Genomic DNA, 18702 nt, shown 5'->3' with positions numbered 1-18702 from the left:
TCACCCCCTGGTAATAGCCTTCGTCCAGCTAGGCCAGCTCCTAAAGGCTCTGCGACCTCCTAAAACAGTACCATCAGCTGGGGAACCATGTGTCTAAACATATGAACTTGTGAAGGGCACACATTTTTAGGTCTGCCATAACAGAACCAAATTCATTGCTGTGGGTTATCTATTAATCTTTGTCTCATGAGTTAGATTTTGTAGGGATATATGGAAATAAAACCTTAGTAAGAAAGAATCTTTTACAGTTAGATGACCTGTTTTCTCAACTCAGGTTATATTTTGATTATAACATTGTTATGTGTGAATCCACATGATTGTAAAAATCAAGGTAATCTGTTGGATGAGGTAATACTTTTTTTGTGTTAGTAGAGTCTTACTACATAGCCCAGGCTAGCCTTGAACTCAGGATCCTGTTGCACATAAGCGGGATGACAGGTATGAACCATCATGCCTGGCCTGCTAGGACTTTTTGGAAACCTGAGGAGATAAGCAGTTGAATAAATCTAAGCAATACTGTTGACTTGTTAAGGTATTAACAAGGCATGCCTTTCTAAGGCATATAGAATAATAACTTATTTGTAAGTGTGTATATATCATAGATATTTTTAGATTTGTCTTTGTATTCCTTAGATTTTTAAAGAAGTAGACCTGTTAACTCTATAAATAATTATAAAGGGAAGGGAAATTCATCACTACAACTGTTTTATTTTTAGTGTCTGCAGAAGCCTAACCTGACCTCAGACACAAAGGACAAGGAGTACAAACCCCATGATATTCCCCAGAGGCAGTCTGTACCACCCTCAGAAACATGTCCTCCAGCCCGCCGAGCAAAGCGAATGAGAGCAGAGGTAAGAACTTGATGGAGTCAATTAGGAGTGCTTGAGTTGTGGTATAATGTCTGCTCCCCTGACATTCTCTCATGTACATGATATGCTCTGTAGTTTTGAGCTTTGTTCATCTCATAAAGGGATACTTTGTACTGTTCACCTTGTACGTTGGTGGTAGGGATGGTGTTGCCCACAAAACACTGCTGGAAAGCTTAGTTTTTACTAATCAAAACTGCAATAATTTGTGTTCTTGTTCTCCCTTCACCCTCAAAGTTAGGTAATATTCATTAGAGATTTAAGGTGGAGTATCTGAAGATGGGGACTTTTTTTTTAAGAACAATTGGGTATTAGGAACATTTATGCCAAGAAGAGGAAAGAATTGGGAAGCATGAAATAGTGCATTAAGTTAAATGATGAAATGAAAGTGGCATGAGAGAAAATCAGGAGAATTGAAAAACTAGTGCGATTATTTGCTTTAGGGCTTTTCTTTTTTTTCTTTCTTTTAATTTTTTTGGTCTTTATGAGACAGGGTCTCCTTGTAGCCCCAGCTGGCCTGGAACTCACTATGTAGACCAGGCTGGCCTTGAACTCACAGAGATCCCCCTGCCTTTGCCTCCCTAGTGCTGGGATTATGGGCACGTGCCACCAGACCCAGTTAGTTTTAGGGCTTTTCTGTTCAGATGGGAAGAATATTTTCTGTTTCCAAACAGAGGTTTAGAGATTTTGGATTTCTATCTAGCTTGGGATAGCATATAAATTCTAGGAAACAGTGCTGAGAAGCCTCATAGGGCAGATCATGCTTCTAAGACAATCCGTGGCAGCTTAATAATCATTGACAGTTGTTTTTCACAGAGGTAAAATTTAGTGACTCCGTTTCTTGATGAAGAAAACTAACCCAAATAGGAAATTATGATTATTTAAAGCCCATAAACTAGTTTAAATTAAGCTCATTTATGTAAAAATTAATTATTTTTGAGAATATGGTTTTGGACTTTGGTGATAGGCTGTTACTATATAACTGAGGCTAGCCTTGAACTTGCTGTGATCCCCTTGCTTCAGCCTCCCAAGTTTGGGACTATAGACATCTTTCACCATGCATGACTTTGGGTTTTGAGGGTTTTTTGTTTTTGTTTTTTGTTTTTTTGTTTTTTTTTTGTCTTTTTGAGATTGGGTCTTCCCGTAGCTTCAGCCGTCCTGGAAATCCCTATGTAGACCAGATTGGCTTCAAACTCACAGAGATCTGCTTGCCTCTGCCTCCCAAGTGCTAAGATTAAGGGCATGAGCCACTGTGCTCCTACTCTATGGGTTTTTTGATCTTTAAATATTTTTGTTATTTTTGTTTTGTATGTATGAGTATATTGCCTGCATGTATGTAAGTGCACCCATGTCATGCAGTGCCAGAAAAGCATGTCAGATTACCCTGGAACTGGAGTTATAGAAGGTTGTTAGCTACCGTGTGGGTGCTGTGAATCAAACCTGGGTCCTCTGCCAGAACGGCTGTGCTCTTAACCACTGAGGCAACTCTCTAGCCCCTTATTCTTGATCTTTATAAATGTAGGACATGAAATGTAGGACATGCCCTTGTGCTATGGATGCCTGGGTCTGCCAGGCAACTAATGTTAATAATAATGCCCACAGAAGAAATTTTGTTATCTGTGGACATAGAGAAAGTGATAAATAGTTCTGCAAATACTTGACTGTTACCACAAAAGTGATTTTGTTCTACTAATATATATCAGCATTCTGAGAAGCAGTAGAAACAGACTGGATTACATAAATACCCTTAACGAGGAAGTAGTCTTTTAACAGTTATGTTAGAGGTATCATTTATGATAATGGTTCATTAAAATAATTTATTGATGAGGAAGGAGAGATGGCTCAGTGGTTAAGAGCACTTAATGCTCTTGTAGAGAACCTAATTTCATTTTCTAGCACCCTCCTCAGGCAGCTAACAACAGCCTATAACCTTAACTCCAGGGAATTTGCTACCCTCTTCTGCCTCTGAAGATACTCACGCACATGTGGGCACACACATAAATAAAAATAAAAAATCTTTGCCCCCCCCCCCCAAGACAAGGTCTCACCTTTTATAACTCTGGCTGGCTGAAACTTACTATGTAGACCAGGTTGGCCTTGAACTCAGAGATATCCACCTTTCTCTGCCTTCCACGTGCTGGGATTAAAGTGCCAAGACAGTCAGCAAAATAAATCTTAAAAATAAGAAAAAAAGGAATTCATTGAAGATCATGGAAGCTAGATTTTCCACAAATACAAGTAGACCTTTGAGGAGGTAAGAAAAATCTTAGACACTAATGAAATTTGTAATACCTCTATCTATCAATTTTTTTTTTTTTTTTGGTCATTTTGAGACAGGGTCTCCCTGTAGCCCCAGCTGTCCTGGAACTCACTATGTAGACCAGGCTGGCCTTGAACTCAGAGAGTTCCGCCTGCCTCTGCTGGGATTAAAGGCGTGCGCCACCAGGATTTTTAATAAATAAAGCATTAAAAGTAGAGGAGAATTGAGAAGCTTCTAGAGAAAAATAAAGGTTATTTCCATTTCGGGTAGTGGTTTTCCTCATAATTTGATTTCTTCAGTCCTCTGATTTTTTTTCCCCTGTTTTTTTTTTTTGACTATAGTAGACAGTATGCATCTAATTTGTGTATAAGAGTAATTTCAAAAAATGCAATCTCTCCTAGGAGGGAGAACCAAGGTATCTTCTGAACTTACAATTAAAAATACCTATAAGAAAATATTTATATGTACAATAATTTTTTAGGCCATGAATATTAAAATAGAACCAGAAGAGCCAGCAGAAGCCAGAACTCATAATCTGAGACGCCGAATGGGTTGTTCAACTCCAAAATGTGAAAATGGTAAGGAAAGTTTACTCTTGAATAAGAAGGCAAAAAGTAAGTAAAAATGATTAGAACAGTTATTGTGTTCTGGTTACTCAGTTGGATTTGAGAAATAAATTTTTAATATGCTACTCTCTTTATTCTTAACAGGCTAGTCAGAGAAAAATATAAATGTGCATATTTGGAATATAGGTGAAATTTCCAACCATAGCTAGATGGGTGGCTGCTTTGAATTTATTTCAGGCAAGGTAGAGAGACATTTTCTAGTCAGGATTTTGTTGATGTTTGTATGGCTGTCACTTGGTTAAAGGCATTGAGAGGGAGGTTCTTTTTCTTTTTTCCCTTTTTCACCTTCCTTTTCTCCCTCCCTGCCTCCTTCTCTTCCTTCTTTCTTTTTTGAGATAGGATCTTGCTATATATTCCTGGTTGCTTCAAACTCTATGTAGACTATATTGGCCTTGAGCTTATACCATGATTCTCCTGCCTCTATCTCCCAAGCGCTGGGATTGTGGGAATGTGCCTCTGTGCCTGGTTAGAAGTAAATTTGTGGTTCATATAAGTGAAGTACTGTATCCTCTTTTTTTTTCTTTTTTGGACAGGGTCTTTCTAGTTCCAGCCTGTCTGGAAGTCACTATATGGACCAGGCTGACCTCGATTTCACAGAGATTCACCTGCCTCTGCCTCCCGAGGGCTGGGATAAAAGGCACCTCTTTGCCCAACATGACAAATACTATATCTTTTTTTAAAGTACTTTATTATTTTTATTTTACATGTATGAATGTATTGCCTTGCATGTATGTGAGTGTACTTGTGCTGTGCAATGCGTGGAGGTCAGAAGAGGGCTTCAGATTCCCCTGGAACTGGAGTTAAGGACGGTTTGTAGCCACCATGTGGGTGCTGGGACTCGAACCCAGGTCTGCTGCAAGAGCAGTCAGTGCTCTTAACCTCTGAGCCATCTCTCCAGCCTCAACAAACACTGTATCTTATATACACATGGGATATGTACAAATGAAGAAATACTAAAATTAGGTCTCCTTAGAGATTAGTGAGTAGGCCATGGCCATACAATGCTGAATCCTGGCCCTTTGTGACCATAGTGACATTTCTTTTAGCATCAATGTTCTTTTGAAATGATAAAATTTATAGAAAGCCTTGTTCAGTGCCTACCACATTCAATAATTGACAGCTAGATTTTAGCCAAAATTATTACCCTTTGGATCCAGGAATTTGGAGACCAGGAAGTTGACCAGAAAATCTTCTTAGAGGATGGAGAGATTATGTATAATATGGAAGAGATCCAGTTGTTGAATTGTTTATATATCAACCTGATAAGAGGAACATGTCTAATTCCTCACCGAATTGTGCTTTAGCTCCCATTTTGAAGACATACACTTGTGAACACCTTGTCCTTACTAATACTCACATGCTAAAATTTAATTGATGTGGAAGTTTGTATTATTAAAATCAGCATTGAGCCCTTGTGTATAGTAACACTGGGTGCTGGTACTAAAATGAAAACAAATACGAATTGTGTTTGTGTATAGTTTATGCTTTGAGAGGAGAGAGAAAGTGATAAGGTGCGGGAGGAAACAGAGATAAGGTTAGTACAGAAAGAACTAACTTTGGATTGCCTCCTGCAGAGAAAGAAATGAAAATTAACATCAAGCAAGAACCCAGTGAGAAGAAAGACTATATTTTAGAAAGTGAGAAAGAAAAACCCAAGAGTCGATCTAAGAAAGCCACCAATGCTGTGAGTTGACATTTCCCCTTCTTTTCCTCCTTCCAGTCCTTCACACCTTCATTTTTAGGGGGCTGTTTGTTTGTTTGTTTGTTTGTTTTAGACAGGATCTCTCCTGTCAGAATTCTCCTAACAGAATTTGTAATTCTCTTGTTTCTCCCGTCTTAGCCTTCTGAGTTGCTGAGATTACAGATGCCCACCCTTCATTCTTTCCTCTCTTTTCTTTGTTGGGGATCATACTCAGAGCCTCATAAAAGTTAGGCAAGCACTGTGACACCAAGCTGCAGCACCAGATCTGGGAAATCAGCAGCATATTTTTTTTAATGGAACCCAGGGTTTCATACATACTTGACAAACACTCTACTACCACTCTTCATCCCTAGCCTGTTTCTTTAAGTTTCTTTACTCATAAGGTTATACTTATATGTGTTACTTAGGATTGGTTAACTTAATGTCCAAAAGATATTTTCAGGCCATTTTAATCAGTTTATAAGTGAGGGAATACCAGATTACATCATGAAATAATAATAATAGCTGGGAAACATGGGCAGTGATTTTTCTGGAGTATGTCTACTTTGGCATTGAATTATCATAAATGATTAACCCACTTGCAGATGAGCTGAAAGGAGATCAGAAATCAAGTTGATGTTTTGCACTTTTTCATCTAGCAAGGGGGGAAAAGCAATGAAAAAGAAGGAAGGAGTTGGAAATTAGTAGGTGGGACCTTGGGAGAATGTGAGAGCTGAAGAGTTTTTACTCCATTGAAACATTGGTTGACATGCTTGTGCCTGCTATCTGTGTTACTATGTCTGTAGTAGCATACAATTTTAATCCTAGCATTCAGGATGCAGAGATAGACGGATCTGAATTTGAGGCCAGCATGGTCTACATAGTGAGTTCCAGGTTAGCCAGGGATATATAATGAGACCCTGTTTTTGTTTGTTTCTTAAAGTGGTGCTGGGTGTGGTGGTACATGCCATTATTCTCAGCACTCAGGAGGCAGAGGCAGATGGATCTCTGTGAGATGAAGACCAGTCTGGTGTACATAATGAGTTCCAGGTCAGCTGGCACTCCAGGGACACCTTGTCTGAAAACACATACACACACACACACACACACACACACGCACACAACAAAAATAGTGATGTTTGTGCTTGATGTCATGGCTCATGCCTGTAATCGTAGTACTCAGAAGACTGAGGTAGGATGGCCACAAGTTCAAAAGTGAGCCAGGGCTATGGAGTTGAGACCTTGTCTCAAAAAACTAAAAGTTGACTCTTGCTACATGAGAAAGGATCAGATCGAACCTCTTCCCTGCCTTCTTATGAGATCCTGACAGCAGTATCTTTTATCTTATTTTCAGCCTATTTTTCTCTCCATAAATATTTCATTACTCCTAACCCACACATGCATGAACATACAATAAGAAAATGGGCAGAGCCCAGATTTTCATTTCTTTCAATAAAAATTGAAACTTCTTGTTAGTTGACCTCTTAGCTTTATGTTAGTATTAGATTTACGGAGAGCTGTAAGTATGGATTGGGAGCTTAAATAACTTGTTTTATATAGTTCTGCAGGCTGTAAAGTCTGAGACTTAAGGTGTTGGTGAGATTGACTGTAGATAACTTGCTTCTCCCTGTGTCTTCACTCATAATTTAGGGGGAAGACAGTTCAGCCTGTATGTAGCTAGTAATAAATATGCTTTATCATTGGGTTATTTGAGGGAAGTCTGAACTTTTGTTTTGTTTGGCATTTTTCCTCCCCCTAAAACAGGGTCTCATGTAGCCCAGGCTGGGTTTATACTTGCTGTTTAGCTAACACTGACCTTGAACTCCAGATTCTTTTCCCCTTCGCTTTCAAGCACTGGGATTACAGGTTTCCACCACCAGCAGCAGAGGGCACTCTTCTCAATTTCATCATTAGAATTCAAAGTGACAGGGTTTGGTTTTGTTTAACTTTTTTTTTAGTTGAGGTCTCACTATGTAGCCCAGGCTACCCTTGAACTCCCAATTCTCCTTCCTTAGCTTCCTAGTGCTGAGATTATAGACATATGCCACTATACCTGTCTCCAGAATATTAGTTTAATACAGTTTATTGCTTGGTTAATAATTTATTACCTATTAAGATTATTGTCAACTACCAAAAATTAGTTTTTTAACCCAAATAAAACATGCAAATTGATAGAGTTTGGAGATCATAGTTCAGAATTGGGGAGTATATGTGATTATGAACAGTTCCTCATAGGAAGGTTTTATAGAAGTTGTAGAAGTTTTTTTTAAATATCTGTGAGCCAGCAAGATGGCACAGCAGGTAAAGGCACTTTCTGCCATGTCTGATGACCTGAGTTTAATCCCTGTCCATATAGAGGAAGGAGAGAACTGATTCCAAAGTTGTCCCCTAATTTCCACACATGTGCTGCGATATGTGTACATGAAAAATAAAATATATAAAAGTTTTTTTTAAATCCCTTATTTGAGGCTGGGCACACGGCTCTCTGGTAGAATGTTTGCCTAGCATGCATGAGGCACTGAGCTTAATCCCCAGAACACATAAACCAGGTGTGGTGCTGCATGCCTGTAATACCAGCACTCAAAGTTGAAGAAAGGAGGATCAGAAGTTAATAGGGTCATCATCATCTAAACAACTTCTAGAACAGCCTGTGCTACATGGAGATCCTGTCAAAATGAAAAAAGAAATTCACAAAATCAATGAATTGACATTCCTTTGTTCTGTATTTGTTTTCATTGCTGTAGGTGGATCTGTATGTCTGCCTCTTATGTGGCAGTGGCAGTGATGAAGACCGGCTCCTCTTGTGTGATGGCTGTGATGACAGTTACCATACCTTTTGCTTGATTCCACCGCTCCATGATGTTCCCAAGGGAGACTGGAGGTGTCCTAAGTGTTTGGCTCAAGTAAGAATTAATGACAGAGAAAGAAAATTTCCTTTAGAATATTTTCCTTTGCCAGTGATTTTTAGATCTGGTAATCAATAATAATGAAGTCCATGAGCAAAAATAGGCTTGGAATTGTAAAGAGGTCTTACAAAGCTCCACAGTGCACATACACAGTTCAGTTAAGAGGCATTTTTCTTTTTTGGTCTTTTTGAGACCGGGTCTCCCTTTAGCTCCAGCTGGCCTGGATTCGCTGTGGAGACCAGACTGGCCTCGAGCTCCCAGAGATCTGCCTGCCTCTGCCTTCCGAGTGCTGGGATTAAAGTTGTGAGCCACCACGCCTAGCCAGAGGCATTTTTCTAAAACAGAGAAACTCATTGTAAAAACTCTTCGTAAGAATTTTTAAACACTGAATACCTTAAAATAGATGATTTCACAGTGCTTAGATAACCATTATCTTGGCATATATTCATCCAGATTTGTTTGGGGGGGTGTCAGTGTGTGTGTGTGTGTGTGTGTGTGTGTGTGTGTGTGTGTAAGTAAAGGCCGGGGGTCAATGTCAGTTATCTTCCTCCAGTTGCTTTCTATCTTTATTTTTTGAGACAGGGTCTCTTGCTGAATCTGAAGCTCTTTGATTCAGCTAGACTGGCTGGCCACAGAGCTTCTCTGTCTCTGTTTACGCACACCCTGCAAATACTTGGGGGCCTGGCTTTTACATGTGTTCACGTAAAAGCTGTGAACTTTTTTCTGTTTTAAACAAATGTAATTATAGTAATTTTAGTAATTTATCATTTTTAGTTTATTATTGTGATTATATTAATAATATGTAAAAGAATTTGTTGTCACCTTTATGAGTATCATTGTAGTAGGAAGTGGTTAGTTAGAATATTTGTGTTAGAATTAGATTATAATAGTAACAAGATTTTCATTATATTGCTTAGATATAAGTGACCCTGGAGTGTTTCTATATAGTCATATTATAACATAAAAATGGTCCCATCAAGGAGAGGTTATTAGATATAGAACAGGGAAAGGGTCCATGGTGCTAGATAAATATTAATATTTAAATGCTTAAATATTTAGTGCATTGATAGGGATGACCTTACAAATGGGTCTGCAGTATCCAAATTCATTGACTCACCATTATCTTGGTCAGTTTATGGTGCCTTGGTTAACCTCTTAGTGTTCTGGTTTTGATGGCATTATTTAGTTGTCATCATTATTTTGATCTATTTTATGTTGATCTTACAGTTTAACTTCATTTTCAGTATTGAAAACATTTGCTCTTGAAGCAAATTAAAATTGAGTATTTAAATCATACCAAGTTGTGGTTGTTAAAATATATTACTTGCTCAGTTGCAAATAAATAAAATTTCTTTTACTCACTAGAACAATTTCATTCTTCAAACAGGTTAATTTTTCTAATGTAGACCTCTTATAGAATTAATAAATTTTTAAACCTTTTAAAAAATTTGTCCTTTTGACTATTGGTCAAATATACTTGGCATTGTTAAGTGTAATCTAGAACTCAAGTTTTCTTTTCTTATGCAGGAATGTAGTAAGCCACAAGAAGCATTTGGCTTTGAGCAAGCAGCCAGGGACTATACTCTTCGTACTTTTGGGGAAATGGCAGATGCGTTCAAATCTGATTATTTCAACATGCCAGTTCATGTATGTACATTTATATTACTTTGATTTAGGATTAAAAACAATTTATTACATGTAGTATATTTGTGTGTGTCATGTGTCTAGGTACTTGTGCCACATAGCACAAGTGGAGGTCAAAGGACAACTTATGGAAGTTGGCTCTCTTCTGCCATGTGAGATTGAACTTAGATCTTCAGGTTTGGCAGCAACCCAAGGGCCTTTGTCCACTGAGCCATCTCACTAGTCCTGATTTTAAATTTTCATTTCTTTAAATTTAAATTTAAGTTTTTGAGATAGGGTCTCACTATATAACCCTAGCTGGCCTAGAGTTCTCTGTGTAGACCAGGCTGGCTTCCAGCTCATAGAGATCCGCCTGCCTCTGCCTCCTGTGTGTGCCACCATACCTTCCTGTTGTGATTTAGGATCTTTAGTAACAATTGGAGACAGATTTGAAAAAAAGGGTTTCACTCTGGCAGCCATTTCGCAGAATGGAACTTTTAATATATTTAGTGGTATTAGAATCCCACAATACTTGGCATCCTGATTTTTCATTTAACTATTTTGCTCTTTAATACAAATTGTATAGCAACAGTAACAGTGTATACCAATAAAGATGACCAACAACAGTTCTTTTAGTCCAACACATGTTATTTAAAGAAAATGTCGCAAATTTTTTTTGAAAGATTACTGTATGGCTGAGCATGGTGGTACATAGCTTTATACTACCACTTGGGAAGGAGAGGCAGGCCAGTCTCTGAGTTCAAGGCCAACCTGATCTGCATAGTGAGACTCTGTCTCAGAAAAAAAAAAAAAATTACTATGTGCCAAGCAATGTACCATGCCTCAGGGACACATTTATTCTATATTTTTGTATAGTGATTAGATTATAAACTACAATAAGATTCCCATTTTTATTTCTTTTTGTGTGTATGTGTGTGTCTGTCTGTCTGTCTTTTTGAGACAGGGTCTTCCTGTAGCCCCAGCTGGCCTGGAACTTGCTATGTAGACCAGGTAGAACTCAGAGAGATCTGCCTGCTTCTACCTCCCAAGTACTAGGATTAAAGGCATGTCACCATGCCCAGCCTAATTTCTTTTTTACTTTTAATATAAGCATGTTTCATAGAACATTTAATAGTCTATCAAATGAATAAGTCAAAATTAAGTGGTTTCTTTAATAAGTCTGGATATTTAAGCTGGTTTTTCTCAGTAGTACTGTATATCTTGATGGTTGGATTAATTTCTTGGGATGATTACTGAAAATTGTTACCCCTGTATGATTACAACAGCACATTATTATTCCTTAATGTCATTAATATTATCTTTTAGTTACTTAAGATATTTTCTTTTTTATGCAGTTAAATGTATATACTATTGGAAATTTTATTTTGATTCCTCATGAATTTTATTGTTTTCCTATTTGTTTGTATAACCCTATTTGTCCAGTGGCTGGCATATGGCCTAAGAGGACTGAACTTTTATTTACCTAAAAGCTGAAGGACAGTAATGGGAAGAGAATGTAGGTTATTTGTCTCTGGACTCAAAACAGATTCTTGACAGTCTGGTGGCTTATAGGACTCGTTGATGTGAAGAAACTGATCTTTGTATTTGTGTGTGTGTATCTGTGTGTGTTTAAAATCATGGCTGTTTACATTATTTTCAGGCAGGTCTAGTCATATAATGTGTTCAGAAGCCTTTATCAACCACATTGGATACTATATTTCTCAAAACACAAAATTAAGTCCTGATTATAAAGAACATCATTTTACTTTCCTTGGCCTCTCTTTACAGATGTGACTGGGTTCATGATAGAGGAACATGAAAAATACTTCTTTTCTCATATTTCTAGATGGTTCCCACAGAGCTGGTAGAGAAAGAATTTTGGCGACTGGTGAGCACTATTGAAGAAGATGTCACAGTGGAATATGGAGCTGATATTGCTTCAAAGGAGTTTGGCAGTGGTTTTCCTGTCCGAGATGGAAAAATCAAACTTTCCCCTGAGGAAGAGGTAGGCTCCAGATACTTTGAGAATGAGAAGGAGCTCTACATTTAAAGCATGTCTTTGATTTAAAGAGCATATTAGTAGATTAATAGTATCCTTACTTTGAATTCCTTGTGTTATTGAAATTTTGTTCGTCAACTTTGAAGTAATTTTGTGATTACTTTCAGCAAATCATTAATTATTGGATTTTTAGTAATTTCAAGAAAAATTGTAAGTTCTCAAAAAAATTCTAGTTCTGAATATGCCACAATGCTGTGGTGATAAGGGGACATTACTTTACTACCACTTTTTCCTCCAGGTTCTATAACCTTGATTTCTCCTTCTAAAGAAAATCTGAGGAGCTGAGAGACCATACTAACTTATCGTTAAATTGTTTAGTGTTTATGAGTTTCTTGCTTTCCATACCAACAAGCTTTTAAGCCTAAGATTTACATTTCTATTTTTGTAGAAAGTCAGATTTAAAGTGTGTATATGCATATAGTATGAATTTTAAATCTAACGTGTACTCAGAGAAGAATATCAGATGTGTATAGCTTGATGAATCCTAACAAATTAAGCACACATAGAACAAGAAACAGGACATTTCCTGGCATGAAGTTTCCACTTTTCCTTGTCCTCTTCATTACTTTACTTTGAGGACAGCCACCATCACCTTACACACTACCCTGACCTCTAACAACATATATTAGTTTGCTACATAAGTGAACTCATATAGTTTATGTTCATATATATATATGGTAGATGTGAAAGTATATATTGTATGAGTCCATTATTTAAAGACCAAACCAGGCACAACTGATCTACACATATCCCAGTGACCAGTGTAAGTGGCTCCTCTACTGCTACCTCTAAGCCATTTTATCTTATTTTGAAGGAGGCTCTTCAGACTGCCTTTTAAAAGAGAACAAGAATTCTAAAGTGTTAGCATGATATAGCTAAAAATTTTAAAATCACTGTAAATTTCATACAGTACATCTTGATCATATTTAAACCCCCTCCATTATCTGAACACTCCCATGCCCCAGCCCCCCAATTCCATTATGTTAAGGCTTAATGGAGTGAAGATGCATTTATATCCTCAAATGTCCCTCAGTGTGAGTCCATCTACTGGAGCCTGGTCAAAAGTTTACCCTCTTTTGTCTTTTCATCTTAGGAGTATCTTGATAGTGGCTGGAATCTGAACAATATGCCAGTGATGGAACAGTCTGTCCTTGCTCATATTACTGCTGACATTTGTGGCATGAAACTCCCTTGGTTGTATGTGGGAATGTGCTTTTCTTCCTTCTGTTGGCATATTGAAGACCACTGGAGCTATTCAATCAACTACCTGCACTGGTGAGAAGTTCCACATAGAGCCTATGAACAGTATGCAAGCTGGGTAGGAAAACTCCCTTCTTCCTCTCAGATATGTCTTGCCTGTGTCTGAAGATAATGGGTGGTTTTATTTTCAGTTCTGTTAGACTAGGTGTCCTATCAATTTAAAACAGTGGTTCACAAAGCTTCCTAGAAAGTCTGTGAATCCTCTGAACTTCCATAATATTTTGCGAGTACAGCATATTTCTAGAGTAGCTTGATGTGAGTGTGTGTGTGTGTTCTCCCTTGTAGCCCCAGCTGACCTGGAACTCACTCTGTAGACCAGGCTGGCCTTGAACTCATAGAGATCTATCTGCCTCTGGTGGGACTTAAAGGCATGTGCCACCATGCCCGACTAGCAGTTTGGTCTTATCTGAAGTAAATAAGTGTTTATCCAGGGGCTGGAGAGATGGCTCAGTGGCTAAGAGCACTGACTATTCTTGCAGAAGACCCGGTTTGGAATCCCAGCACCGGCATGGCAACTAACAGTCATAACTCCAGTTCCTCCAGTTCCAGGGAGATCCAGCATCCTCTTCTGTCCTCCATGGGCACTGCACAGCACAAGGGCACTAATACACATGCAGGAAATATACTCACATAAAATAAAAATAAATAAATCAAATGTGTTTACTCATAGAAAGGTTAGAAAGAAGGCACTGAGTTTTTGCTTTCTTCACTGTGGGAATCTCATTTGGTGCTCATGATAGTTCAGATACCCATTTGGGAAGGAGCAGAATATAGGTATATGATGTCTTCAAGGTCCTCAGAACTGCCAGCCTCATTTTTGTTCTGAATTCTGACATCATAACACTTGGTAGATGGAATGGGCTTCTTTAATATCCTCTCTCATATGTGTGTGTGTGTGTGTGTGTGTGTGTGTGTGTGAGAGAGAGAGAAGAGAGAGAGAGAGAGAGAGAGAGAGAGAGAGAGAGAGGAGGGAAGAGGGAAAGGGAGATGGAGGGGAAGCTGATGCATTCATTTGGACTTCTTTACTATTTAAACTCTTTACCCAAAGCCATTTTTCAAATCCGTTTTCTTCTTTTCCTATTTCTTTTACTTCTGAGCACAAAAATAATTTAAAATCCATAACTCACTCAAATCCTTACTCAAGGAATTGAGCATATACCACAAGAAAGAGGGAATTAGAATAATGTATACAACATCACTTCTGTTTCTTTAGGCAACTGCTCCCAGTTGTAAAATGATGATGATATTTACCCATATTTCACAGGGATGTTACAGATTAACTGGTTGACAATTTAAAATAATTTGAAGAATAAGACCTCTTTAGAAACACTGGTTGCCTTATTAGTGTTTGATCAAATCTCATCTGTCAGAATGGGTAGGGAAAAGGAAGATGAAGGGTTGCCATCCCTTGTCAGCTGCTTTAGGAAACTGTGGTAACTGCATATCCTGTGGGAAATGGGATGCTTTATATTCTTAGAAATTCTATGTGTCTGTATTTTGTAAAGGGTCAGATAAAAGTTGGAGCTGGACCCAGTGTGGTAGTGCACACTTTTAGTCCCAGCACTCAGGAGGCAGAGGCAGGGCAGAACTCTGTGAGATCAAGGCCAAGCCTTGTCTACATAGTGAGTGCCAGCCAGCTGGGCAACAGGGAGACCCTGTCTCAGAAGGACCAAAAAAAAGTGGGAGCTGGGAGAGATAGAAAGTGCTTAAACTTCATATTTGAAGGGGAAAATGCATATGTTTTGCTCTCATTTCTAATGTTCTTTGATTTGAACATTCTGTTATCGTTCAGTTTTACAGAGCAAGGTCTAAAAAAATGTGAACTGGTTTAACAATTTTTCTTGTGTTGCAAATTAATTTATTTTTGTAATCTTTTTCCAGGGGTGAGCCAAAAACCTGGTATGGAGTCCCAGGGTATGCTGCGGAACAGCTAGAAAATGTAATGAAGAAACTAGCTCCAGAGCTCTTTGTGTCCCAGCCAGATCTTCTCCACCAGCTTGTGACCATCATGAACCCCAATACTCTGATGACTCATGAAGTGCCTGTATGTTCTGGTTAATCTTCCTTAAACTTACCACTCCTCTTTCTGTTTTCTTCACTTTCTTTTTTTGGGGGGGCAGGAAGGGTCTTTTTGAGACAGGGTCTCCCTGTAGCCTCAGCTGTCCTGGAACTCACTATGTAGCCCAGGCTGGCCTTGAACTCACAGAGATCTGCCTGCCTCTGCCTCTCGGGTGCTGGGATAAATGGTATGTGCCACCGCGCCCGTTTTTTTTTTTTTTTTTTTTTTAAGTTATTTGATCTTGTATTTCCCACAGAACAATTTGATAGCAGAAGCAGCTGTTTGGTGCTGTATATTATTAATTCAATGGGCCTACCTGCTTAAGACACTGTAAAAGCTGATTCGTTGTGGTTAATACCTAGATTACTGACTGGCATTGCTTTGTAAATGTAACTTTTTTTTTTTTTTTTTTTTTTTTTTTTTTGTCTTTTTGGAGACAGGGTCTCCCTGTAGCCCCAGCTGACCTGGAACTCAAGTAGGTCCACCTGCCTCTGAGTGCTGGGACAAAAGGCGTGTGCCACCACACCTGGCTGTGAAAGACTTTTCAGTGTACAATGCAGTATATTTCCAGGTTGTGTAAACATTGCCACTAAGGTTGTTAGGCTTATCAGGCATTTATTCACTGAACCATCTCATCCCAAATGACCTGTTTATTTATATTTTTACTTTTTCGTAAAATTTTTATTGAATTTTTGTGTATTTCATACAAAGCATCTATTTGTTTTTGGTCTTTTTGAGACAGTGTTTCCCTGGGCTGTAATTCACCAGGTAGACCAGGCTGGCCTTGAATGCACAGAGATCTGCCTGCCTCTGCCTCCCAAGTGCTGGGACTAAAGGTGTGTGCCACCACACCTGGACAACAAAAATTTTAAGAACAATTATTTGCCAGTACAAATTAGCTTACTGTGAAAATGGATAGCTTCTGTTAAAATTAGAATCTTTCCTAACTTATTCCTTTCTAAAAAAAAATTTGCATAGTGATGTGGTTCAGAGATAGAGTGCTTGTCTAATAAGCATAAGGCTCTGGGTTTAATCCCTAACATCTCAAAAAGAAGAACAATGAATCTTACTGAATCTGCATGATCTTAATTTTGAATGATCAACCGAAATGACATGCTTTTTAGAACTTGGTGATTTTGATGATGGTATTGAGAACTGAACACTAGGCCTCGAGAGTGTTAGGCATGCAGTCTGTCCAAATTGTCTTTGAGAATGTCACTATAACCTAATAAACCTCTCATACCTGTCTCTAGGTTTATCGAACGAATCAGTGTGCTGGGGAGTTTGTGATTACATTTCCAAGAGCCTACCACAGTGGTTTTAACCAAGGATTCAATTTTGCTGAGGCTGTTAACTTCTGCACTGTTGATTGGGTATGTAATTATGGATTAGTGAACTTCTTCATATTTTACCATTTTTGTGTGAAAATGGCATATAATGCTTCTCTAAAAAATAATTTTTGTGCCAGGAGTGGTGGTGCACACCTTTAATCCCAGCACTCAGGAGGCAGAAGCAGGCGAATCTCTGTGAGTTCAAGGCCAGCCTGGTCTACATAGTGAGTTTTCCAGGCAGCTGGGCCTACAGGGAGACCCTGTCTCAAAAAGACAAAAAAAAAAAAAATTTTTTTTTGCTAAGTTTTTGTGCATTTCATACAATAATGCTTAATCAAATTTAGACACCCCCCCCATCCATACCCTTCCATATCCCCACCCCCTCTCCTGGACTTTATGCATTCTGTTATATATGTTAAGTCCTTTCAGTCAAGCATTTGTACCCACATATCCTTTGGTGCAAGTTTATCCACTGGTGTCTAGTCAGCCAATCTAGAGCGCTTCCTTTGTCTGATTGAGTTAACATGGGTCTTTGTGCATGATGCCACCATTGTCAAAAGTTCACATGAGCAAGCTTCCAGTGACCTGAAAGCCTCCATTTCTCCGGGCTGGCCTTGAACTCACAGAGATCCTCCTACCTCTGCCTCCAGAGTGCTGAGATTAAAGGCGTGTGCCACTACAATCTAAGTCTACTGATTTTAATAAGACTGAAGCTTATTGTTAACTGGTAACAAATAACTATAGTCTGAAAACTTAGTACAGACTGATTTAATTATCCACAGTACAACAGTTGAATGGCATGTTTAGTTTCAGTTCATTGTAGAGTTGAATTTTGTTACAGAGTTGTCAAGGTTTTGTGCAATAGTAAATCTAGTGAATTGCTGGAGTGCATTCCTGTTTGCTTTAAGATAGGGCCTTTTTGAAATCCTCTAATTCTCATCTAGCTGTAGATGGCCTTGAATTCCAGATCCTCCTGACTCTGTCTCCCAAATGCTGGGATTATTAGACATGTGCCTTTGCACTCAGCTCATCTAGTGCTTTTCTTCACAAATAGTTTAACTCTTTCCATCCATCATGTAATTTTTGGAGTGATAGTTAGTCCCAGTGGTAAGTAGAGTTTACCAGTTTAGTGCAAATATATAAATTTATGTTTCCAAATAGATACCATATTACATTTATTCATTGTCATTACAGCACTTTTCAATTAAGATACCAAATGTGTCAGATCTTTGGAACACAAAGATAAATAGATCCTGGGCCTACTCTTTAGAGTCTAGTGTTGGGGTTGCTAAATGGTAGTTGTTTTGACCCAGACTGTAATATTGGTAATGTGATAACACAAGTCAGAAGTTTTTGGAAATAGAAAAAAAGATGAATATGTCATGTATTCCCTTCTGTGCTTTGACACAGCTTCCATTGGGCAGACAATGTGTCGAACATTATCGCTTGCTACACCGTTACTGTGTCTTTTCCCACGATGAAATGATCTGTAAAATGGCTTCCAAAGCTGATGTATTAGATGTTGTAGTGGCTTCCACTGTTCAGAAGGACATGGCCATTATGATTGAGGATGAAAAAGCTTTAAGGGAAACCGTACGTAAATTGGTAAGGTTTCTGGAAATGTAATTGCATGTTGTTGAATATAATTTACTAAGTTCTTAGTTATTTTAATGCCATTTTGGTTTTGCTTATTGAATTTTATTTCTGTAAAAACCATTCTAATAGATATGTAGTAATGTTTCATTATCATTTTTGTTTGTATTGACTATCCTGTTATGTACTTATTTTTGCCCTTTGTATCACTGTGATAAAGTGTTCAAATAGTCTGTCAGTTTTATTAGTGTATTTATTTTTAAAGTATATTATTGCTGAGCATGGTGGCGCATACCTTTAATCCCAGCACTTAAGAGGCAGAGGCAGGCGGATCTCATGAGTTCAAGGCCAGCTGAGGCTACTGGGAGACCCTGTCTCAAAAAGACCAAAAAAAAAAAAAAGTGTATTATTGCAGTAATGCTCTATATTCTCATTCAG

At 38.3% G+C, this 18702-nt stretch overlaps 1 protein-coding gene across 1 annotated transcript in view; it reads left to right on the top strand.

Moving 5' to 3' along the window:
* Window positions 1-18702, top strand: part of Kdm5b (lysine demethylase 5B) — a 99264-nt gene that overhangs the window by 53533 nt on the left and 27029 nt on the right. Inside the window, exons 5-14 of the mRNA XM_008830330.3 lie at window positions 717-851; window positions 3608-3704; window positions 5327-5436; window positions 8178-8336; window positions 9867-9986; window positions 11809-11967; window positions 13115-13296; window positions 15163-15325; window positions 16594-16713; window positions 18082-18276. Coding sequence (XP_008828552.1) covers window positions 717-851; window positions 3608-3704; window positions 5327-5436; window positions 8178-8336; window positions 9867-9986; window positions 11809-11967; window positions 13115-13296; window positions 15163-15325; window positions 16594-16713; window positions 18082-18276 — 1440 coding nt within the window. The remainder of the gene's footprint in view (window positions 1-716; window positions 852-3607; window positions 3705-5326; window positions 5437-8177; window positions 8337-9866; window positions 9987-11808; window positions 11968-13114; window positions 13297-15162; window positions 15326-16593; window positions 16714-18081; window positions 18277-18702) is intronic.

The sequence above is a fragment of the Nannospalax galili genome, unplaced genomic scaffold (assembly GCF_000622305.1).
Source record: "Nannospalax galili isolate Female #2095 unplaced genomic scaffold, S.galili_v1.0 scaffold113, whole genome shotgun sequence".
Taxonomy (NCBI): Eukaryota; Metazoa; Chordata; class Mammalia; order Rodentia; family Spalacidae; genus Nannospalax; species Nannospalax galili.
The sequence above is the reverse complement of the archived record's forward strand: the minus strand, read 5'-3'. Positions and strand labels throughout refer to the sequence as shown.